Source organism: Hippocampus bargibanti, linkage group LG09 (assembly GCF_051943395.1).
Source record: "Hippocampus bargibanti isolate YZ-2025 linkage group LG09, ASM5194339v1, whole genome shotgun sequence".
NCBI classification, from domain to species: domain Eukaryota; kingdom Metazoa; phylum Chordata; class Actinopteri; order Syngnathiformes; family Syngnathidae; genus Hippocampus; species Hippocampus bargibanti.
The window spans coordinates 9278341-9303857 of NC_142742.1; the positions used below are offsets into that span (position 1 = coordinate 9278341).

The following is a 25517-nucleotide window of genomic DNA, read 5'->3' on the forward strand; positions in this document are numbered from 1 at the left end:
GAAAACACACTTCATTGGGGCTGCGCCTTATACTCCTGTGCGCCTTATACACTGGAAAATACGGCATTTGTTACACCACCACCATACAGTTTCTCCACCCGTAACTTGGGATCTGAATACATGTTTGTTGTAGTACCAAACTAGACCTGTGGGAGGAAGTATAATGCCAAAAGGTATCCAAATTGCTGGTGGTCCTTTATTTTTGTCACATGCATACATAGAAAATCCTAGACAGGTTTAAACATGTTATGAGCAGTGCTGGGATAAAACAAAAATCATAAATGAACCCAAAAGATGAAGCATAAAAACACAGTCACACTAGACACCCTAAAATCCTTCACTTACAATTCTAAAATGGTATGACATCTCACAATTGAAGCAATAATGCATCATGGTCAGCTGCTTTCTCCCAGACTGGACTAGCTCAAGAACGCATGGCCATGTCATGGTCGTGCAGGTAAACCTGACCTATGCAGCCTCTACCAAGCATTTTATTGACAGTACATGCAAATTCAAGTAATAGATGAGTAAAACACAGCCTTATTTATTTGAATACCACACCCGTGGATGTCCCATGGGAATCCCTCCAAGTTGTCCCCTGGCACAAGCACCATCATCCATAAACCAAAAGAACGTAGACATTTTAATGGGTGGCCTTTCCATGAACTGATACATTTGTAACCTGGCTAAGGAGCTATTCTCGTACAGGAGCATACCAAGTACTCCCTTCCACCTTGTATAAAGTATCCACAAATAGTCACTTTGCCCAAGGCTACATTTATTGAGGAAGATAGATTAACACTTTTGGTCTGTTCACACCAAAGTGAGCCCAAATTCTCTGTGCTCCATTGTGTCCTGGCCTTGTGGTCACACATGTTCGGCCAACCAAGCATTCCATAAGATGAAACTTTTAAACATGATAACTTCTATTCTGTCTTTTCTCTACCAGGGAGCCACAGCATTTGTCACTCACAAAGCAGCCAGCGAGGTGCCTCTTTCCTTTAATTACAAGGACACACGGTGAGATACTTTCCACTGCATCACCAGTCATGACAAAAATCCCATAGACGCGCCGTTGCATAATTACCAAGCATACCATGTCTTCTTTCCATCACTGTCATCATCCCTCTCACTCGTTTGATAATAATTGCCAGGCTGAGTGAGACAGCTAAGTCCCCCAATAAGCCATTAATATAAACCCTGCAGGTGCTGAGTCTATTTATGCTCGCGTGTGTGCATGCAGGGCGGACAGAATGAAAGCGGACTGCGGGAAGACCAATGTGACATTTCTGTAATGGAAACAAAAAACATACCATTTTCTATTTTAATGTTACTCATGTTTTTATGTCGGGTCATTAAACATAAATCACTTCCAACCACAGTAATCCATCGTTTATCATGGTTAATGCGTACCGGGACTACCCGCGATAGATGAAAAACAGTGATGTAGCGAACCCTAGTGTAGGCAAATTTACACGTGTATGAGTACCCAAAAATATTTATAAGGTCAAATTTAGTGGAACACAGTACAGGACATGCATATAGAAGCACAGTGAATGTTTGTAGTACAGTACAAAACTCTAATGCAATAAAATAAACAGTCCACTATCAACATATAGTATATTTACAGGTACACTACTCGTCTTTCTTGACGTAACGCACCGTAAATTCATTGATGTTGTAATGGTGTGCAACAGTGGCATACCTTTCGCCTTCCCTCAGTTTGTCAGTAATTTGACTTTTTCACTCACTGTCATCATTTTCCTCTTCTTTTTGGGCTCCTAAACACATGGTGTTTAGGAGCTATTGTCGGGGGGGCATATAAACTACAAATGAAAATACAAGAATAAGTACAGTACGTAACCTGAACTAACGCGATGCGAGAACAGAAGGAGGGAGAAGCATTCAGGTAGATTGAATGCTGTCCAGTAGTGTCATCTCTCGGTCAATCCACTTTGGCCCGAGTCAGCCCGAAAAAAAAAAAAAAAAAGAAAAACCAGAGTTGACAGCGCGGCATCACATGAATGTAAACAAAGTCAAGATGATTAATGTACAGTAAGCAGAGTGATGAAAATTTTGTTGACATTAATCGTCGACTCATTGTCAGGTGTGGCCAAATGAAACCAATGTTCTTGGTTACTGATTTGGTTTTGAGCATTTGCAGCACAGTAACGCCTCAAAATGGATGAATAAATTAAAAAATAACAACAGTAAATCTAATGAATGTTGTATGCTGCTTTCTATGACCCGCTGTTGTTTTACACTACTGTACTATAATGACTTTCGTTGCCATTTGTGGCCTTTTTTTAGGTTCACAAAAAATCTGCGATGTATCAAGGGCCGCCATAATCCAACCGCTGACTCTCATTCAGCTTTTAATTATTGTAAATCACTGGGAAAACATAGTCATTAAAAACAGTAGCTGGTGACGTCACATCTGCTGATCACTGATTGGTTCATTTCGCTGTCTGTTTGCTCACGTTTGCACCGCCTCGTTCATGCGCTTGATGTGACTCCCCATTGAACTCAATCACCGGTAAATAAAGTTTAAGTGGGGCCTCACTGTAAATCTGTGGATTTTTTTTGTGGGGGACAGCAGTGAAATAAAAATAGAGGACGTACAGTACTACACATTTAAACGTCATCGAAGAAATGGGATTCATGACAGTGGATAATGAAGCACTTTTCACTTCTGTGTGGCCTCATTTTTGCAAAACCCCAGGCCTAGAAACCCCCACACCTACAGTGCAGCTCTACTTATTCACAATTCTCAAGACCTGACAGTCAGCAAATGGAGAAAACGAAGATGTTATTTTTTTTAAGGTACGCCTGTAATAATGTGGGATAAAAAAACAAATCCCATCAACATGCTATATGGCTGGTATGATGAGAAAAGTCACAAAAATATTTCTTGGTATCTTGTCATTCATTGAAAAAGGTTACAATGCAAAAAAAAAAGATATTTAGTCGACTTCAATCAATACACTGCTGTTGCTCTTGTGCATGTTTCAGCAGGTGAACAAAGCAGTTTAAAAGGCTTACACATACCTGCCAACTACTCCGGTTTTGCCGTAATGAGTACGGTTTTCATGATCCCATTCCGGGTTATGGTTTATAAATGAAAATTACAGTTTCCAATCAAAACAATAAGTAAAACAAAATCATCAAAATAGTAAATACCCAATGTTCATGTAAGAGACGAGATCGTCAAGTACTGTATCTAAATTTAGAACAGGTGATCGGCTCAGTGCCAGCTGTTAGCCTCATTTAGATGAATTGCGCATTGCGATTCCTGGAATCGAGAGTCAAGAGTTAGCATCATTTTTATCATTGTCATGTAATGGCATCTGCCGGAGAAATAACAACAAATAGTGAGAAATCTAAAAGAAAACGACAGTCGAATACTCTCAAGCATTTCCAGGAGTTAGACTTTGCTCGTATAAATGATTATAATTCCCGTATAAAAGTTGTAGTACATTGCACATTATTTGAAATGTTAAAAAAAACGCTAACGAGCGGAAATGCCGACATGTTACTGCGCATGCGCACGTTATGCTTTTATCAATCCGACCGTATGCAGCGCTAAAAAAAAAAAACAACGATATATTACTAGGCTTTTCTGGTTTGAAAAGTTGGGAGGTATGCTTATAGATAAGAAATAATTTGCATGTACAGTAGTGGAGCTCTACAGAAGGGAAGAAGAATAAAATGTGGTTTGTCGATCACCACAAGCATACATATTGCTTTGTGAGATCATAGTAAATTGTCTATGAGCCTAGCGAACAACAAACTGCTGTTTCACGTGTAGATTCCGAACACTCAGCCCTCCTCAAAATAGATGTCTGACATTGCAAATACAGTGAGATAAGCATCACATTAGTACGGCGCAGGCCTCAATGTCACGTCACTCACAAGCCAGCCTGCACGCGTGCAAATGTGCAGGCGTGCGCGTACACAAATGTAAACACAACCCTTTCAATGCCAAGTGGGCTGCCAAACCAGCTCTTGGTGTCAACGCCAATGCAGCTGCTCTAATCTAGGCCAAGCTATTTATAAAGCAAGCATCCACATTCAGGCGCAGGAAACTGGAAGGCGGATAACGAGACAGAGTGAAACATCCACATAGGGGCGGGGGGAAAGGTGTGAGTAGTGGAGTGAAGATAGAAAAAGACTAAACACATACTATAGGTCAGAGAAGATGCAAAACATAACTAACTGAAGATACTGAATTATTTCGGGTTTTTCTTTCATGGGTGCCGATAAAGCGCTGGTTAGACCTCTGGCAATGTTTCCTCTTCCACGAGGCGGCAGCATTTCCCTTTTGGCCATGTTAGCACTTTGTTACAGCTTCAGCTGTTGTTAAAGCGCTATATAAATCAATATGTATGTATTGTATTTTGCATATTTGTACTCATTTCGAGATCAGATAACTCCAGACCCATATAACTTTGGAATTAACTCATTTTTTCTGATGAAAGAAGAGAGTCTAAGGTTTCTAACACTGTATTGAATGTTTATGTAGTCCTAAAACTCAATATTCTGTGGCTCCTGCAATTTGAGTGAAAATGACAAAAACCCTGGCACTGGAGTGGACACATTTGCACATCATCTGGCAGTGAATGAGTTAAACTGGCCGAACATTTGAAACTTTTAGAGCTTCTACAGTAGTCTTATTCTCATCTGGGGGATTTCTTTATGACAGTTTTGTTTTAAATTGCACGTCTTTTGGAGATTTTACATTACCGCTCGGTCTGCTGGAGAACCTGGTATTTCAAAGTGTTTTGGCCCACATCTGGTAGGCCACAAGCAGCTTTTGAACATTTTGATCCAGTACAACAACAGCTTAAGGGCTGTCAGGATGAGCTGACATCATTGTGTGAACGGGACAGAGACAGAAAATGAGGAAGGCGGCCACTAACATATACGCGTCACATCAACTGATTTCTTTGCTTTAGAAAAATGTTTGAAATAATTAGGTCAAATGTTGGAAAGGTTGCGGCGAACTTGCCAAACTGCATTCATGAACCATGACTAAGAAAACTAGACATTATAACAAGAAAGCGGGTGAAAAAAAAAATCAGGTCAGAAAAAGCCCAAGGCTGTTCAAGACGCTTCGACGGGCAATTTCTAAGAGATGAATGTCATTTTGAAAAAGGAGGCAAAATAAAGACGCAAGAAAAGAGATTCCAGCTTGAGTGCTCTAGTTTTTTCCAAAATGCACACTCTTCAACTTGGCAAATTCAAGTCGCCATCATCGGGGGCCTTAAGCATGAATGAACAATGACAGTGGAGGGAAATTACACTTGTGGGCAAGGAGCACAACTGTTGGACTAAACGGAGGCCGCAGGAAAGCAAATTATTTTGGAGCGCCACATTTTGGAGGGAAAACAAAAAACAAACAAACAAACAATCAACAGGAGAATAATCGACAAGAATAACACACAGCGGTAATGGACACTTAACACTTAAAGGACAACCGACATTTCCCTGACATCAGAAAAACGTTTTATAGCATCTAAAATACCCAAAACACGCAGGCTGATATTTTTAGTCAAATGCAAAACCCAAAACTACTTCAAAATGACCCTGGAAATTGCGAGTTTCAGAAGGTCCCGCCCCCTTTTTCGTGACGTCACGCCAGGACGTCTTTGCCTTGCTCTAGAATCAAAACAATGGCTTCAGATTCGGAGAAGATGCTTTCTTGTTACTCGTCTGTGTTTCTTGTTACTCATCCAGTTTTGAATATGATTCAAATAGTTCGGAAGAGGAAAACATAAATGTTTGCAATCGATTAAAGAAGTCTTTCCGGGTCATTTTGAGGCATCAGGACTGATGTGTAGCACCCAGAACATGCAGAAGATGGCGCCCAAGCTCCGTTGGACATGGGCTGATTTGTCTGATGGGAATTTGTGTCAACTAGTATCAAATAGTAGTCTTGGTGCAACACACAACTATTCAACATCACGTTATTTTTGTGTTTTCCTTCTAATTTCGCCATCAACACTGATCAACACGAAGTTTTCAGACCAAACAAAGTACCCAAAATGCATTGTGTGTCGCTTTATCGGTCAGGGGTGTTCCAGACGTGACGTCACGTCAGGCATCGTCATCAACTCGAAAACAAGACTTCCGGAATATTCAGCGCGAGTCTTAAAACGTAAAATATAGCTATACGCCTTGGAATCTTTGTAAAATACGCTCAGTAGAAGTTATTTGAAGTGATTTTACAAATTATGGACACAACTTGTCCGGAGATGTCAGTTGTCCTTTAAGTAACATTGTGTCATTACTGACATGTTAAAATCCAAATGTTTGGGGTTTTTTCTAATCGTCTTGCCACACATTTGACTAAAGATAGACCTCCTCAAAAACTCCCCTCTATGGTATGTATTGGAAATATAATCCAATGACCAAAACACATCCCCCAAACTGATAAATTTAATGGATCTCCACAAAACCTCCTGCATGCAAACCGTCTGCACGCCTTATGCAACTCATAACTTGCTTTATTGCAATGTTCTATTCTTGAACACGCCTACAGATTGGGGCTTTTTTTAGAGCTGACTGAGCTGCGGAACAATCTTGATTTATATAGAACTGCACACAGAGGCTTACGTGACATTTCTGAATTGTATGGTTTTATAATCACCCGCCGTCTTTCCAGTGAGAAGCCGGGCGGGATGTGTGGGGGCGAGTTTGAGCTGTCACTTTTACTGAGGCGACCGTGCACAAGACTGATCATAATCACATGCGCAGCGCTGACATCTTTTCCTTGACACTCTTAATCTGAAGGTTGAATGCAGGAATATTATGGGTCCTATTTTTATGCCCAGTGTGAGGGTAGCACGGGGAGAGTGTAAATCTGCGCCGGGCTGGGAGGGATTGAGTTTCGGTATTTTTGCAGATACATGGTTAACGTTCGTGTTTACAACTTGGTTGGCATGACTCGCCAATTGAACCAACTGTTCCCATTCCCTTCAAAAACACTTTGAAAAGGACTGACTGTGCTTGAAATGGCCACGGGCAGATTATGAAAGTAAAATCAATCACACATCACTGCTGTGAAGTGGGCACTTACAGACCTGCCTTCCACTCCAATCGTTCATGTCCGTGTGTATGAAAAGATGACAATTGTTTTTACATTGTCATACAGAGGTAGGTCAACACGCAACATAAAGCCCCTCTCCTCTTGCGCAGACTGATATGAGGCTGGAGCAGGTGTAGGGCCCAGCGGTAGTCGTTCAATCCACAGCACATCACATCTGACCTTATGCCTGGAGCGGATTCCCTCACGTACATAGGACCAACACTGCAACACCACCACGTCCTGTCCCCAGGGTCAACAGATAAATATAAGCTGCAAACTGGCAGATGGAAGGACATTGATATGACCCCGGTACATGCCCAGATAACATGCAAAGTCTTTTGTCACCTAAATTATGCCAGGAATTATTGTAAAAAAATAAATATAGGAAAAATAATGAGTGTGACTTCGATCCTACCCTGACCGGAACCCAATTGAGAACCTTTGGAGCATCTTTAATCAAACGACCTATGACAGTGTGGGGGTCGTTCCCATCCAAACAGCTGCTCTGAGACACATTCTGCAAAGACACTCACGTAACTCACCAAAAACTCACAAGTTCGATGGATGATAGAGAATAAACAGAATAGAAGTTATCATATTAAAATGTTTCATGCTGTTTTAAGCTCAGTTGGTTGAACATATGTGACTACAATACACAATGGAAGCACAGAAAATCTGCAGTCAATCTGAGGTGAACAGACACAGCCTGTTAAACTGTCGTCTTCATGTAGAAGATCTGGTCTTGGACTAATTTAGGACTTGGTAAACTTCTTCACAGGAAGAGCTCAAGGCCAGGTTACAAATCTGTTCATGGAAAGGGCAACCTATTAAAAGACGATGTTCTGTTGTTTTATGGATGTTGGTGCTTGGGACGTCCAGGGGGGTGGTATTCAAATCAACAAGACTATGTTTTAATAATGTATCTCTTAAATGTGCATATACTCTCAATAAAAAGTCTGGCAGAGGGCTGCAGAAGTTGGGTGTCGGTCATGAATGGCTACCTCCCCTGTCGGCAGTGAAAGAAAGTCTTCCTGTGTTCGAGTCTTTGTGTCAATGTCTGACTGAACATCTCTGACAATGGACCCGAGAATTGTTATGCCAAGAGGAGGAACCTTGGCACCTCTTGATCACTAACATTATGAAAAGAGCTATTATGCGGACATGAACAATAAACCGCAATACGCCGATACAACGTCGTTGTATGATATTTATGAGGTGCTCAGCTACTCTGGTGTGTTGCACATTTAGTTTCGCTTAAGAACATCTTGAGCTTTATGGTTGTTTCGGCAGTATGGACTCAAAGTAATTGTGCTTGATTGCGCAAGGGAGATTGAAGAGCTCTTCAATTGATATCAGCAGCAGCAGAAGCTTCGCCTTGCACTGATTAGCCTTCATGTCCGCTGACGGACCACCGTCAGGGACAAAGTGACAACATAATGGTCGAGCTGACCTTTCCCTCCAACACCAATTTGTCCCTCTACTTTGCGCAAACACACATCCATCATACAATGTGTCGTACATGTTCTCGAATGGTGGATGCGGACAACAAGGACTTTGATCCATCGAGGCATTCTTTGTTAAAATAATAAAAATTAAAATACTGATACTGACAAATTGAAAATGTTTATATTTTGGAAATTTACATCCACAGTGCTGTCACATCAACCAATTCATCGCCATGTCATTTTTATTCTTTGATAGAATTTACATTCTGTTAAGGAAAGAGAGTCTGCGCCTGGATTGATACATGGCTTGAGGAGCCAGCGATGAAAAGAAATATGTGGAACTGTCACGGCTTGGAAATGAAGCGGAATTACGTGGGACAGGAGATGTGAGACAATCTCTTTTCGTCAATGGATACTACAGCTTTGGATTGGATTTGCCTTTATTAGTCTCACAGTGTTTGCTTTCAACATTTAGCTCGTAGTAGACGTGCACATTCCACCATCATGTACCTGATCCACTGGTGAAAAGGACACTTTGATAATTGCTGTTTCATCTAGAACTGCTTCATACAACAAAGAGGGTGCAGAAAGTGGTGAAGATCGAATGACTGTGTCTTAATGTGTGAATGTGTGTTAATATTATTTTGTTATTTTGACTTCAAGATGGCGCCGTGAGAGTTGCTGCCTTTCTCGCAGCTAATGTACTTTGTTTTTCTACCTCTTCCTTTCCCCTTCCTTCCATAACTTTGCTGCTGTGTAATGTAAATATTTCCACTGCGAGACTAATAAAGGCTAATCAAATCCATTCCAGCGCTAAACTGACATCCAACACATCAAAATAATGATTTTTAGAAGATGCTGTGTCATGTTGTGTCATGTTGAGAATGTTTAGAAACAAAATACAAGTCTTGTATGTCATGTCTTCACTCAAAGGAATTGCCGAGGAAGCGAACTAGCGAAGCCCAGGAATTTAATTATTGTCATTGTGAAAAGTAGTTGTTTTGAATTCGTGATGATGGTATTTGTTTAGTGTTAGTCCCAGTGTTTAGTGTATTTGTTTTGTATTAGTCATTTTATTGATGTGGAAAAGTTGAGGAACAAACAATTTAGTCTTCAATGAATGGAAAAATACACATTTTGGCAATGTGGGAGGAAGATGGTGAACCAATTAAAAACGGAATCTTGCACAAATCCCCGCGCTCCCTTTTAAATGGATTGTTTTGGAAATGTTCACGGTGGCTGGCATCAAATGCTCCCATGAGTCCAAAATCAGGTTCTCTAACCTTCCTGGAAAATGACCAACACATGTTGTCTGTGTGTGATGTATTTATAGAATCAATTGGCACCTCTGCAAGCCAAAAAACAAAAACAAAGTGAAAAAAATCTGCCTTAGAAAAAGAACCAGTTTGTGCTATGAATTCCTTTCCCTTTCCAGACCATCATGTCCTCATTCGGAAAAGTTGAAACAAATGTCAAAATGTCTATTTATAGCACCCCTCTATTAATTGAACCGCACATTGGAGAGAAATCTATTGACACGCTCTGACTGAAGGGTGCGAGGGTGGCATTTCCACTTAAAAAGAGCCAGTTGGAATTGTAATGAGGCAGGGAAAAAGGGGGGAGGCAAAACAGCACTCACAAAACGAGAGCGATTGCTTTAAAGGGATTTTGTTTGCCTATTAATATGAAAAGATGGGATCAAAGAAAGCACGCAGAGGAGACTTGCTAAAATGTGATCAGAGAGAAGGACTTATAGGAAGAAGCTTTGGACTGAGTGGTTACTTCAGTTGAGAGATGTAAAGCATTCTGCCCGAGAGGACTTGACAGGATAGCATCATTGGATTACAGGGGCAGAAAATTAAAAGCAAACATGGTGCAGTGATTCAAATATACAGATGCTCCCTGACTTACGAACAGTCAAGTTACGAACAACAGTACAGACAAACATTTTTTTGTAGTAACATATGTAGTATTCTCTCCAGTTGTACATGTACATATCTTGATAGAGCATATATTTTGTTAAATGTTTATTTTTCAGTATAAACCAATAAAAGATACTTATACACGCCTTAAACATATTTATATAAACCTTAAACATACAGTGGGACCTTGGCTTCCGAACTTAATTGGTTCCCAGACAGAGTGTAAGGCGAAAAGTGTGTATCCCAAAAATTAATTCCCCATAGGAAACCATTAAAATGAGAATAATCCGTTCCCAGGTCCCCATAAAACATAATTTTCTACTTTCTAATTTTCTAAGCCTTAAAATTACACAAAATATACCGTATTGTATATATAATAAATGTGCTGTAGTATGAGGATTAAATAAATAAACTGTACTGTACAATAAAGTCATTTTATTTACCTTTGTGATGGTCATTAATGGCTTGATTGAATGGAGTGTCCGGTTTCCTCAGCATTAAACACTTGATGAGGAACATAGGCTTCTTTCACCATCTTGAGGAATGATGCCTTGTATGTGCTTTCTCTGTGATAATTGTATCTAGTTCTTCATCAATTGTGATTTCTTTCATAACTTTGCTACTGTGAAATGTAAATTTCTCCACTGCGAGACTAATAAAGGCAAATCCAATCCAATCCAATCCAATCTGTCTAGCTGGGTTGGTAGCTTTTTGCATCAAGTGTACAGATGACTTGTGTGGGTTATTTGTGGAGCCTGATTGATGGGATATTTTAAGCGTTTCCTATCCATTTTCTCACTATTCTGACACTCTCACACTTTAGTTTTTCTTGTTTCAAGCTCTGTCATCTCCCTTTCGTGTACGTGTTTTCTCACTCTCTCTCTGTCTGCCTGTCTCTTTAATGTTTACCCCCCCCCCCCCCACTGCTGTGTTCTTGACCAATCACGTGGCTTTAACCGAAGACGCCATTTTCGGAGATCGTCCTCACTCTCTCTCTGTCTGTAACCCCATCCCCCACTCCTGCGTTCTTGACCAATCACGTGGCTTTAACCGAAGACTGGGGCCGGGGAAAAGAGGACAACAATAGTGGCCACCATTTTCTTGTTAGGAGAACAGGCTCGTTCGCGAATGACACATTACTCATTGTGGCAGCTCCGTGTGTATCCCGAAGAATAGTTCGTATGACAAGGTAAAATTTTCATAAATGTAACGTTCGTAAACCGAAAAGTTCGTTGGCCAAGGGATTCGTAAACTGAGGTTTCACTGTACCTATATAAGCCTTAAACATACATTCCATACAAAATATAGCACTGAAGCAACTTACAAACAAATGCACCTGATGAACAACCCTTTGGAACGCATCTCGTTCGTAAATTGAGCGTCTGTACTGTTTTTTTTTTAAATATGTATATTTTCACAACCATAAGACATCAAAAAAGTCAGACATTTTCTCCAAAATGGAGAGGTTATCTAATAATGAAGGTGGCATTCACCAAAATCTGTTGAGCGACTTCGGTGAGGGGTCTGCATGAAAGACCGATGTTGTGACGACACGTTACTCAGACATAGGAAACGTGGACATAACTGAGAATGGCATGCAGACGTTCAAGTTGCCCATGTTAAGGGTTTTGGTACAGCTTCAGCTGTTGTTAAAGTGCTGTATAAATCAATATGTCTTGTATTGTAAATGTGAAAGGTGGGCATGGAAGAGGAACGCCACCACCTATCTTTTCCAGCAAGGATATCCCCCGCCTACTGCCCAAAGACAGCTGAGATAGGCTCCAGGTCGCCTTGCAACCCTTGTGAAGATAGGTGGATTTGAAATGGGTGTGTGGATGGATGTCAAAGTGGAGTTAACTTGATAATATTTTTCCAGAAAACCTGCGGGAAAATGATGCTGCGATTTCAGGGACATTGAACTACAGGGGTTACGCTGTATCACATTTTGGTGTCATCCATAGTAGAGTGAATAGGGACCAAGCCATGCCGCAAAAAGCAAAAATCCACAAGAAAAAAAAGAAAACATTCATTCCGAAATTCACAAATACTACTTTAAAGGTAATTTGACTCACCCTGTCCATGTGATCTTCAAATACCATCTCGTGGACGCCGCAAGCAAAGAGTGCGGTGGGCAGGTCACTCAGGTCCATCATCTCCTCGCCGACACCGTCCTGGTCGTTTTCCCCGAACACCATGTCCTCTTCCTCCTCCTGCTCCTCCTCCTCCTCATCTTCCTCCGGGTCACTGCTGTAGGCCTCAGAGCCGTAGCTCCACGCCTTGAAGTTCTCTCGCAGCATGATGAACCTTGTTGGTTGGGTGGGTCACGAGCAGGAAGATTTGGGACTGTGGAGGAGAGTGGAGTTTTTTTTTTTTAAAATACAGTAATCTCCTTTAAATGGGAAGAAGTTTCAACTCAGCTATCACACACAGGATAAAAATACAAACTAGTAAAATAAAAAGTTACATGTGTCAAAGCTAAAAATGAGAGAGAGAGAGAGAGAGAGAGAGAGAGAGAGAGAGAGAGAGAGAGAGAGAGAGAGAGAGAGAGAGAGAGAGAGAGAGAGAGAGAGAGAGAGAGAGAGAGAGAGAGAGAGAGAGATTGCATTGGGATTGCATTGTCCCTGATCCACTGGTGGAAAGATGCTTTGATCCTCTCCTCTTTCATCTAGAACTGCTTCATGTCATCACAAAGAGGGTACAGCAAGTCCTGAAGAATGAATGTCTCTCTGTGTCTTTGTTTTGTCATATTGTCTCTCTGCTGTCATATTATTTGTTATTTAGTTTTTTTTGTTCTTTTGACTTCAAGACGGTGCCCCGAGAGTGGCTGCCTTTCCAGCAGCTCATGTATTTTGTTTTTCTACTTTCATTCCTTTCATCACTTTGCTGCTGTGAAATGTAAATTTCTCCACTGTGAGACTAATAAAGGCAAATCCAATCCAATCCAATCCAATCCAATCCAATCCAATCCCCTGGTCCACAAATAGGTAATACAGGTATTTACACATCATTGTTGGTCAATAAATTGGAATTAGAAAATAATTAAATAAATAATAATAAAAAAAATAATTACAATAATTACTGTAAAACAAATTGTCCATGAGTGAAGGGAGCAATTCAAACTCCGACCAGATCGCCATCGATCGGAATGAAAAGCAGCAGGTTGCTGATACTCCTCAAACAGAGCTGAACAAACAGCGACACCTAGTGGTGGTTTTAATACAACATCATCCACTTAACAGGCACAATAAAATACCCAGTCAACGATCGGAATGTGTATTTTGTGTGAAATGCAGCACGCGTGGAGGTGATTTTCTTCCAAAGACGCAGAAAAGCCCCAATATTACATAAGGACGTCATTCAAATACCGACAAACATGATTCGATTTGGAAGTAATCTACACACACATAGAGCAAAAACACACAATATCGTCTTGCTTCGTGACTATAGTTATAAATACCGACTGTAAGAACTCACCTAACTACCGTTCGTGAAGATTAATCATTTCTAGGGGGACCAAAACGCAGAATTTTAGGGGAAGTACCCAACGTTAAGCAATTTAGCTTTCTAAAAAAATATTTACTGTCAAATGCGATGTTTGTTGTGATGGGGATGAGTGCAGCGCAACCTAACTATCAGCGCCAGAAAAGAAGAATTAACCAATGAGAAAGCGGTGGAGATTAAAGAAGGGCCAATCAAAACGCAGACATGGAAATGATGCACCCAGCCTAATGAAGTTAACGAGCAACCAGTGGGTCTTCTGCTCGGTGAATATGTTAATCCATCTTGTGAATAAAACATTTTCGGCAATATTCATTTAAATAAGAATTCACACTTCGCGCTAATGTGTCGTCTTTCGATCTAAAACGTGAATTGTTATGCATTATGAACATTTGATTTGTAAAGTGTCCCTGAGCGTTTTGAAAGGTGCTTAGAAATTAAATGTATTATTATTATGACTATTAAATTAAATACAATAAGGGAAAAAAAAATGTCCTTCATATTTAGATTTCCTTGGCGAGGGGAAAAACAGCACACAAAACGTCACACATAGGTGCCAAAAATGAAAACATGAGTATCTTTGTATTTATTTTTGTATTTCAACTTAAATACAAACCTGAGTTATTGGGTCAATTGAAATGCATAAATTAAAACATTTCTGATCTTTGGGGGGAAATGACAACTTTGCCTCAGTACAATGTAGACATGTTATTTTTTTCAAGGCACAATAAATCAATAAATACAATAAATTAAAGCATTTGCATTGAAGCCGTTAACGAAAAAAATAATAATACAACCCTCAAAACAGGAAGTAAAATAGGAGTGAAGGGAGACTTCTTAAAAAGCAGATCAATTACACAAGTCTTGAATTTAAAGCAATCAATGGCGAGGCTCCGGCTGTCTGTGGCAATCACAGAGGACGCAGAAATACCCTCCAAATGGTCTGAACCCTCATGGTGTATTTCTGTTGCTACAGGCAGTTAGCTTCAAGGCATATGCCACTTTATACATGTACCATTTAAAAATCCAGCACCTTTAAAAGTTGTTTTGCTGGTCCTGAGCATGATATACCTTCGGCATGCCGAGCTTCCTTTTATGTAGACACACATGAAAGGGAAGCTTCAAAGTCAAAAAATTCCCATTACTTTTTTGTTCTTTTTTAACGTCATTGGCCAGGCTCATTCGTCTATTTTACCAATGAAACTTTGCCCTTTAGCAAAAAGGTTTGCCCACTTCTTGATTGATTTGGAGCCAATTCAGAAATTTGTTTCTAAATAAATCATACATGTTTGACGATAACTGCTCAAATCCTAGGCAATGTTTTTCCGTTCCACAAGGGGGCAGCCTTTCCCTTTTTCCATGTTAGCATTTTGTTCCACCTTCAGCTGTTGTTAAAGCGCTATATGAACCAATATGTACGTATCGCATTGTATTTTGGACAGCCGCCCTCAATTTCATTTGAAGCTCATATAACCCCAGACCCATAGCATTGAGGAAATAACGATTTTTTCTGATGAAATAAGAGAGTAATTTTTCTTACGCTGCATTGAATGTTTATGTAGTCCTAAAACTCAATATTCGGTGGGTCCTGGAAATCATGTGACAATGACAAAAACCCTGGCACTAGGGTGGACACATTTTTGCACGTCTGGCAGTGAATAAGTTAAGGATTTTAAATGTGAAAAGCTAGATTGGTCTAATAACCTTTTTTTTAGTTTTGAATGAAGTCATCCACTTCACCTTCATGGGAACTTTGGAGGTTCCACCAACCTCCAGACATCCAACGTTTGTCATTAATCTTGCTTCCTGTCAGGAGGTCCATTCGATGCGGGCGTGGGTCTGAAACTGGTGGTGGGTTGCTCCATGTTGACCGCCTGATTAGAAGAAGTGGTTCCATCGTTGTTGACCAGAGCGCCATAAGAGAAAGTACCGGTGAAGTCAGCCGGGGCTTCTGGACCCTTGCTATGAATAGTCGGTACACCTGATCGTGGATGACACAACTGATTCAGAATCAAACATTCCAAAGGCTGTGTTATGTACAGACGCTCCCCAATCTATGAACGAGATACGTTCCAAACGGTCGTTCGTAAGGTGAATTCGTTTGTAAGTTGCTTCAGTGCTATATTTTATATGGAATGTATGTTTAAAGGACAACCGACACCTCCGAACAAGTTGTGCGCATAATTTGTGAAATGACTTCAAATGACTTCTACTGAGCGTATTTTACAAAGATTCCACGGCATATATTTTATGTTTTAAGTTGTTTTCGAGTTGATGACGATGCCTGACGTGATGTCACGTCTGGAATCCCCCTGACCGAGAAAGTGACACACAATGCATTTTGGGTACTCTGTTTGGTCGGAAAACTTGGTGTTGATCCGTGTTGATGGCGAAATTAAAAGGAAAACATAAATAACGCGATGGTAAATCGTGTGTTGCACCAAGACTACTATTTGATACAAATTCCCAGCAGACAAATCAGCCCATTTCCAAAGGAGCTTGGGCAACATCTTGTGCATTTTCTGGCAGCGAATTGATACAGGAGGACTTCTTTAATCGATTGCAAACATTTATGCTTTCCTCTTCGGAACTATTTGAATCATATTCATAACTGGATGAGTAACAACAAAGCATCTTCTCTGAAGCCATTGTTTTGATTCTAGAGCAAGGCAAGACGTCCTGGCGTGACGTCACGATCAAGGAGCCGGGACCTATTGAAACTCGGCATCTGCGAGGTCATTTTGAAGTAGTTAAGGGATATTAACTCATTTTTATTGGCGTTTTGCATTTGACTAAAAATATCTGCCTGCGTGTTTTGGGTATTTTAGATGCTATGAAACGTTTTTTTTTTTATGTCAGGAAACAAAAAAATGGTGTCGGTTGTCCTTTAAGGCTTATATAAGTATGTTTAAGGTTTATATAAGTATTTTAGGGCTTGTATAAGTAGCCTGTATTTGTTTGTACTGAAAAATAAACATGTAATAAAATATATGCTGGGGCACTGCGACAAACTGGGCAGAGGAAGCCAGATGTGGGGTGGATGGTGGGTGAGCTCTCACAGCGCCTCGCATCGGTAATCACGTTGGAAAGAAGCACTACTCGGAAAAATCCGCGCAATACAAAATCGAACTTACAGCATCTCTGTCCGAATCATTTTCAACATACTCGCAAAAATGTGTATATGTACCGTTGTTCATAACTCGAATGTTCATAAGTAGGGTAGTGCCTGTGCTTGCAATTTTAACACACCGTTACTCATATTCATTGTGACGTAGGGCTCAAAGTTCTTGTTCTTCTTTCTGATTTTGGTGATGAGGAAGACACCCAGATAGCATGCCGCAGTTCTACATAAGGCAGAGAGAAAACATTTATGCAACAGAATAAGAGTTTTACAATTCTTAAAATAAAAAGGCTTAATGAAAGTGGGGAACGGTTATCAATGGCATGCTTGTCGATCTGCCACTGGATTTCTGGACATGTTGAGAAATTGGGAAAATAAGAAATTCAAACAAAAACAAAATACAAAGGTACTAAAATATGTTTTGCGCATGAAAATATGAAGTGCAATGCTGATTTACTGTACTGTATATCTGGTGGGCTGTTTTCTGTTATTAACTCACCCCAATAAGAACATGCAGATGTGAAGGATGTCTTCATGATTGAATTCCAAGTAAAAGACCGCTCCTAAAAAAAAGAAAAGAAAGAAAAACGGTCCTGACATCATCAATTGTTCTGTCGAGCCAACAGAGGGACTTTTATTCAATTTGTACTTTTGACATTGTCATTCTGAAAGCATTTCCAAACACGTTGACTCAAAGGCAAGAGTAAATCCACTTACGCCTATGGGTGAACAAACACAAGAGCTTTTTTGCCTGCTTTCTCACGCCCCTGCCGAAAAGTCAACAAAATAATTTCTAAGCAATACCAACATTCAATGACTCACCTGCCAAGACTGCCAAAATGGTGGACAGGATATAGTTCGTGCTGGCGATCTGGCACGAATCGTACAGCTTGGAGGCTTGGGAGAGAAAACTGCCATCCAAAAAATACACACACAGCACATATAGAACTTAAAGGACAACCGACACCATTTTTTTGTTTCCTAAGTGACATCACAAAAACATTTCATAGCATCTAAAATACCCAAAACATGCAAAACACACCCAAAACGGCTGATATTTTTAGTCAAATGCAAAACACCAATAAAAATGACTTAGTGTCCCAAAACTGCCATAAAATGAGCTCGGAACTTGGCCGATTCAGAAAGTCCCGCCCCCTTGTTCGTGACGTCACTATTGGTTAAACACTGCCTTGCTCCCGAATCAAAACAATGGCTTCAAAGAGTTCAGATTCGGAGAAGATGCTTTCTTGTTACTCATCCAGTTATGAATATGATTCAAATAGTTCTGAAGAGGAAAGCATAAATGTTTGCAATCGATTCAAGAAGTCCTTCCGGATCAATTCGAGCCGTCTGGACTCCAATATAGCGTCCCAGAAAATGCACAAGATGGCGCCCAAGCTCTGTTGGAAATGGGCTGATTTGTCCGCTGGGAATTTGTGTCAACTTGGATCAAATAGTAGTCTTGGTGCAACACACAACGATTTACCATCGTGTTATTTATGTAGTTTTACTTCTAATTTCGCAATCAACACAATGTTTTCAGACAAAAAAAAGTACCCAAATTGTGTGTCGCTTTCTCGGTCACGGCGTTCCCTCTGTGATGTCACTTAGGGCATCGTCATCAACTCGAAAACAAGACTTCCTGAATATTCACCACGAGTCGTAAACTATAGCTATATGCGGTGGAATCTTAGTAAAATGTGCTCACTAGAAGTCATTTGAAGTGATTTAAAAAATTATGGATGCAACTTGTCCGGAAGCGTCGGTTGTCCTTTAAGTTACAGCACTATCTATCATCTGTGTAGGCTCTCAGTCGTACAGGAGTGGTCCATCAATGAAAAGGTTTCTTCAGCCATCATCTGTACTTCTTTGAAGCTATCAGACGTTTTGCTCCTCATTCGACGAGCTTCGTCAGCGAACTAAAGTTGTGCTGGTATCTTTGAAGGTGTCGGACGTTTCGCTCCTCATCCAAAGAGCTTTGTCACCAAACTAAATTTGTGCTGGTATAGTTACGATACCAGCACAACTTTAGTTTGCTGACGAAGGTCTTCAGATGAGCAGCAAAACGTCCGGCACCTTCAAAGAAGTACAGATTATGGCTGAAGAAACCTTTTCATCAATGGCACTATCTATCCATTCGCTGCATACCGTAATTTCTGGTGTATAAGGTGCACCGGAGTATAAGGCACACCCCCAATGAATGGTGTATTTTTTTACTTTTTCCATCTATATGGCGCACCTTCAATGAATGTAAAAGGTTTTCCAAATATAACATGAGTATATAAAAGTTTTCCATATAGAAGGAACACCACATTATAAGGCGCTACAGTAGAGGCTGGGGATACGCACCACTGATACAGGGGGAAATGGAGTTGGTGGCTACTGACAGTCGTTGTGAGACCTGTTGTGTCTCAATATTACTTCACATATAAGGCACACCTGCGTTTTAGGCGCAGGGCCATCTTTTGAAGAAAATGAAGGCTTTTGGGTGCGTCTTATACACCGGAAAATACGGTAATATTTAAATTATAAAGCACTTGTTTTAATTACCATAAGCCCCAAACAGTTGCCACTTACCTAGCTTGAAAGACAATTGTCGACACCATGCACACAAACATGACAGTGAAGATTGGATAGTCCAGCTGCATGGAGCCCTCGAGGCTCAATATCAACATGTGGGACACGGCCTTCACTGAGATGACTGTGACTGAACCTGAACACGGAACACATGAACAAATAATTTGGGTATTAACGTGAAGAATTATGCAGTTCTCCAATGTTATAAGCTGAACTTGTTTTGGTTTACCCAGCAAAGCTACCAGTAGCAGGATGATGACGAGGTAATTTGCATTTTTCTGTTTGTAGAAATATAAAAGCAGGCAGAACATGATGATCTCCAGGACCTGGAGAAATAAATAAATGATCATCATAAATTATCTCTCTCTTTCCCTCCATGCCTTCCTTCATCCCACCCGAGAAGTTGGAAATGACTATCACATGAGTGACCCATGTATTAACACTCATGTGAACTGTCGGTGCGCCAAGAGTGAAATTGCAGTAAAGTCTCGTTATATCGATATCGGTTATATCGATAGTACTGCTTATTACGATACTATTTCTATGAACGCAAGGAGAAAATTTACATGCCGCAGGATCGGATATATCGATAGTCCAGTTATATCGATATTTTTTCCGACTCCCGAGAATATCGATATAACGAGACTTTACTGTACCAGATATAAGAGAACGGGCCATCCGACGAGATGTTTCACTATGACTTCCGCTGTCAGCTTTTCATGCGTGTTTGGTCCAAAAGCCACAAAGAGGTATGCACCTCCGACAACTAGGATGGCACCAAGGAAGGATAGTCCGTGGCGCTCTGGAAGCAAGACACATTTCATTAAAAAATAAAATATGTGCTCACAATATTTATTGAGTTCCTTCACAACAGCCGCAGCTGCCAAGACAAGTCAAATGTATGTACCTTTTTTTTTTTTACAAAAAGTCTGAAACTACTGAGGGTTTTTACAGATATCATTTAAATCAAATAAGAAATTGTCAAAAAAAGAAATGACTGATGTGACTTGTAACTTTGACTCATTATTTATTTTTTAATGGAGAAAAACAAAGACAAAAAAATGCAACAAAAGCTGAAATTTCTTTTTGGCTGTTACAATTTGGACTTGGCATATTTTACCGGGCTTTCCAGGCGTAAAAATATCAAATGTAAAGCAGGTGTTTGCTTTTGATGCAATATTGTCATCTATTGCAAACAAAACACTGGTTTGCCAAGGTTTCACTTACTTGCAAAGTCCTTTGGCTTTGATTTCTCATGCATGAAAATAAAACCCAAAATATAGCTTGCTGAAAGACAAAAAAAGCATGGGAAAACACACAAACATCATCATTTCCACAAGTTCCCCATTATTTTAAGATGCTATTATGATTCTGCCGACAAAAAAGACTCACTCAGGATGGAGACGGCATTGAGGGGTGCTACAAGGCTGAGAGGGGCGAAGGCGTATGACACGAAGTTAGCTGCTTCACCAAGAATGGCCAGAAAAAAGCCAAACCACCAGGTTTTTGTATGGTAGAAGATTCGTGGGTCTTTGGCTCCCACGATGGTCACATGACCATATTTCTGACAGGAAAAAAACACAGAATAAAACAATCATATGTGGTAAGGAAGAAAAATATAAAGATAGAAGGACAGACGCCACAGTTCACGAATTTGCATGTTTTTTTTAACTACGTTTTTCGGAAAACAATTCATGAGAAATACACATTATATATTTGCTACAACAGCTGTACAAATAAGACAGACAGTTTTCCGTCGAGACAATTAATATAGCAGAAAGATCCACTGTACCTGGATATTTAAGGAAATGCTGACAAGCACGTTTCCAAAAATGCCAAGCAAAGTCCCGATGAGGTTATTCTAGAAAGACGAATACATTCAACGTTAAAAAAAGAAAACACATAAGATGTTTGTACGCTAACTGTCAGTGTTGCAACGTTATTAGTTTATTCTCAGTTTAGATACATAGTGAATAAAAATAAATACCGTGTACGAGTCTTCGTCAGCTCTTCCCAGATCCATCCTTTTCACTTTCGATAGCAATTCAGCATTTAGAAAAGAACAGTTAGATTTACGACGAGATGTTGCATATTGTCAGTTGTTTTCTTCCTTCGAAAAAAATAGTATTTATGAAAAGGGCGTATTTCGTTTAGCTTAAGGCGCACTTTACCGAATTGGAGCAGGTGACTTCCGGGTTTGAAATACCAGTTTGGCGACCATTTCAGTCCGCGTCAAATGATGCTGAGGTCACGTCACAGATGGGTTAAAATAGGAGCTAATTAAAAAACTAAAATTACATTTTTTTAAAGTCGAGTTGTGCTTTTGGGTACTATTACTGGTGGTCTTTGTAAAAATGTATATGTTTTCGTATTTGTCAAAATTACAATTGAGTCAGACAGTTCCGCATAAAGCCAAAAGGTGGTAGCATTGAGCTAAAAGTGACAGAAACGATCACAGATCGAGTTTCGATTATGGAAAATACGTACTGTAGTCCCGACATAAATGTACAGGCTTCAAACAGCGTCAAAACACACACGCACGCACACACACATGCACACCCATAGTGTTACTTGCAAAGTCTCATGACCGCCAATCCAAGAGATGCATCTTGTAATCATGATATTATCGTGTGCTAATAGCAGTCTCTAAGAAAATGCTGATATCAATGTGATCATTATTGTGGTCGTCGTTTCCAATGATGTACACATGTTTTGCATATTTTGATTACCTTATTTGGCTGCAGAAACACCAATAGCACATCAAACAACAACCGCAAGAATTCGAATATCATTCAACAATTTCTCTACATAAAGTCAAGTCTTTCATAGCATTATTATTTCTCTATTTACTTATTCGGTCAAGCGTTCAAGACCGCTGGGCTAAATCTTGATTCCTTTGACAGCAAAAAAGATCAATAAAAAATAACCCCAAATGTTTTTCTTTTCCCCTGAAATCTGATTACTTTTTTTCCCAAAAAGCCACAAGAACTGTCTGTTTCCATCACTTTTGCCCATTTTTTGTCTTTGAAATGTCATTGGGGAACCACAAAATGGTAAAAGAAGTTCAACAGTATAAAAAATATTAATTAAAATTGAATCCTCTGCAGTATTAATTCATGTCAGCCAGGCTATTAATACTTTTCACCAACATCTGTCGTTCTTAATTTGATACACCCAAATCAATAATGGAGCCGAATTCACATGTTCCATCTGTACCCATTGAGACATAACTGTCTCATTTAGGAATCATAATTGTTTTTCTTTTGTGTTCCAAAATGCGACCCGCACAACAGTTGCAGAAAATAGCGATGCCCTTTAAATGTTCCTTCTAAACATTAACGGCATTACCGTGCGGCTTCATATTAAACGCAACCGCTTTTCTGTGCGACCAAGGCGTGTCCCTGATGTCCTGACTGCATGAAGTCATCCTTGCTTATAGTGGATGGACCTGTTCCGCACAACCTGTGCATGAGTTCCAGAGCATTTCTGCAAAATCCACTGAGGGCTATAAATAAAAACACCTATGAAAACAAATATACAATGCAAGGGTGTATTACTATATAGTGCGAGCAATGGTGGGCAAAATGATTGTCTTTATTGTTGTGAGGCCAATTCGTTTGTAAAATTTCATGAAGTTCCATGTCTAACGCTGAGCTATATCGACATCTACAATCTGCATGTTGAGAAAAAACATAAAATAAAGATATGTTTACGTTACATACATACCATTATTCATGTGATATATTCTTTGTTAGTTTTGTTGTTAATTTTTCTATTCTGAGAGGATATTTGGACTGGTTAAATATTCAAACTCATGTACTGATTTACTGTTGTTTTCCAGAATTAGGACTTTATGATAAATGATAATAGAATTTTCAAGTACTATAGATTTTTTTATTTTTTATTTTTGCAGTAGGGGGCATTTGTCACTCCTTTTCGGATATTTTAATGACTTTTTCATTTAATATCACTTCATTTTACGGGGAAAAATAATTCTTTCTGTTACATTAGCACAATGCAATGTTTGTGTTGTGTCACCTGCTACAAGTCACGTGAACTCCTCTTTCCACCATGCTTTTAATCATAATAATAATACATTTAATTTCTAAGCGCCTTTCAAAACTATCAAGGACACTTTACAGTCACAGGATAATGTACGTTTACATTTTGTAGCGTCATAAATTTTATTCGCTTCTTTTGAATCTTTCTTCTGGGGCTGAGGTTCCGTGCATCTACTTTGGAAAATGATATGCAAATGCAAGACCTTATAATGCTCGGGAAAGTGCGGAAGCACAAAGCCGGCTTCTGATTGGCTGCCGTGCCAAGTATACAAATTGCCAAACGAACCGAAATTCCGAAATTTTCAAACCGAACGAAGATTTCAAAATCGGAATAATGTATTCAGATTTCAAAATATTCGTTTAAACGTTTGCTTTATTGAATAAAGCAAAGGTTTGATTTGAAAAAAAAAAGCATTCATTTTTTCTTTTTATTTTTTCTTGAAGAAGTTGTTGGCCACCCGGGCAGAGACGTTTTGTAAGTTGTACGCCTGAGCCCGGGCGTGCGGGCAGACGTTATTTCAGACACCGGTATTGGTTTATATAGCGCTTTAACAACAGCTGAAGCTGGAACAAAGTGCTAACATGGAAAAAAGCGTAATGCTTCCCCCCTGTGGAAAAAAAAAAACATTGTGATAAATAGGCCATGGCCAGGGCTTTATTGGCACCCAAACAAGAACAAACAAAACACGAGCTAATTCCGGAATGTCGCTCTGCGTCATATTTTCAATTCCCGAATAAATTCGTGAATGGCAGTGAGCAACATAATTATCAAATGAGCCTTTAAGAAAAAACTTATTGCAAAATTTTTTCACATCATCCACATTGAGGAAGGCCCCCCTGAAATCTTTTTTTCAGCGATAACATCCTGTAATTTACGTTTCTTCCATACCCACCTTGTTTTTTAGGCCAACAACAAAATGATGCTCCAAGCCCAGCGATGCAACGGGTCGTGACACTTTTATTTCTGTGTGGCGTGTTGCCCGCCATGCGTGGGCCACCATCCGCCATCTCCTGAGGAATGCGTGAACGTTAGTGGCAAGCGTGGCAACCCAGCTTAATAACCGCCAGTCCTGTTCCGCAAAGCAAACGGACCAGCATCCCTTTGTAATGACTGAAGAATGTGCGTACGTTAGCCAGAGACACAGATTGAAGGGGATCAGCCATGCATGTGTGTGTGCGTAGGCGTGCGTGTCGTGCTAAAAGGAAGTTATATCCCAAGCTTGGCCAAGTTGTTATAAAGTGTTGGTGGAAAAGCAGGCTTTTTGGAAAATCTCCCAGCATGTATGGACTCGTCGGGAGCACTTTTGGCAACGACTACTAATGTTAATGACAAAACGCCTTTAAAAATGCCTGATTGTGCATTTGAATGGGAGTAGCCCTTGCTATTTTCAACAATCATGTCCATATCCGAGCGCTCACATATTATGTGTGTCAGCCAAGACAGCTTGACCTCCTTAGCTCAATGATGGCCTCGTTGTTTCGGAATAATGACAGTATTGCATTCGGTAATGCAATCCCATATGGTCTAGCGGTTAGGATTCCTGGTTTTCACCCAGGCGGCCCGGGTTCGACTCCCGGTATGAGAATGAATCTTTTTATACCTGCACTATGTACAGTTTTTTTTTTGAAACAATTTTGCACAGTATACATCTCAGTCTTCTGATCTTTTTATTCCGCTTACAATATTTTGTTTTTTATCTTTTCACCCCCTTTCAAATTGATGATGTGGACTGAAAATTTCCCCGGTGTGGGACTATTAAAGTATTTCTGACTATGATTCTGAACTTCCAAGGGTTGGGGAGTTTT

At 40.0% G+C, this 25517-nt stretch overlaps 2 protein-coding genes and 1 non-coding gene across 3 annotated transcripts in view; 1 reads left to right on the plus strand and 2 right to left on the minus strand.

The window, feature by feature from the left end:
• Positions 1–14170, minus strand: part of rcan3 (regulator of calcineurin 3) — a 37300-nt gene extending 23130 nt beyond the window's left edge. Inside the window, exons 1-2 of the mRNA XM_089004446.1 lie at positions 13929–14170; positions 12527–12797 (exon numbers count right to left, since the gene is read on the minus strand). Coding sequence (XP_088860572.1) covers positions 12527–12751 — 225 coding nt within the window. The 5' untranslated portion in view covers positions 12752–12797; positions 13929–14170. The remainder of the gene's footprint in view (positions 1–12526; positions 12798–13928) is intronic.
• Positions 14171–14502: 332 nt separating this feature from the next.
• nipal3 (NIPA like domain containing 3) lies at positions 14503–21858 on the minus strand. Its single transcript, XM_089005049.1, has 11 exons — positions 21638–21858; positions 21443–21511; positions 21043–21214; positions 20878–20937; positions 20307–20452; positions 19880–19976; positions 19651–19786; positions 17896–17984; positions 17573–17636; positions 17202–17296; positions 14503–15933 (listed from the first exon to the last, which is right to left on the minus strand). The coding sequence occupies exons 1-11, from the start codon at positions 21671–21673 to the stop codon at positions 15746–15748; spliced, it is 1152 nt and encodes a 383-aa protein (XP_088861175.1). The 5' UTR covers positions 21674–21858; the 3' UTR covers positions 14503–15745.
• Positions 21859–25225: 3367 nt separating this feature from the next.
• trnae-uuc (transfer RNA glutamic acid (anticodon UUC)) lies at positions 25226–25297 on the plus strand. The gene has a single exon. It is a non-coding gene; the product is annotated as a tRNA-Glu (tRNA).
• The last annotated feature ends 220 nt before the right edge of the window (positions 25298–25517 follow it).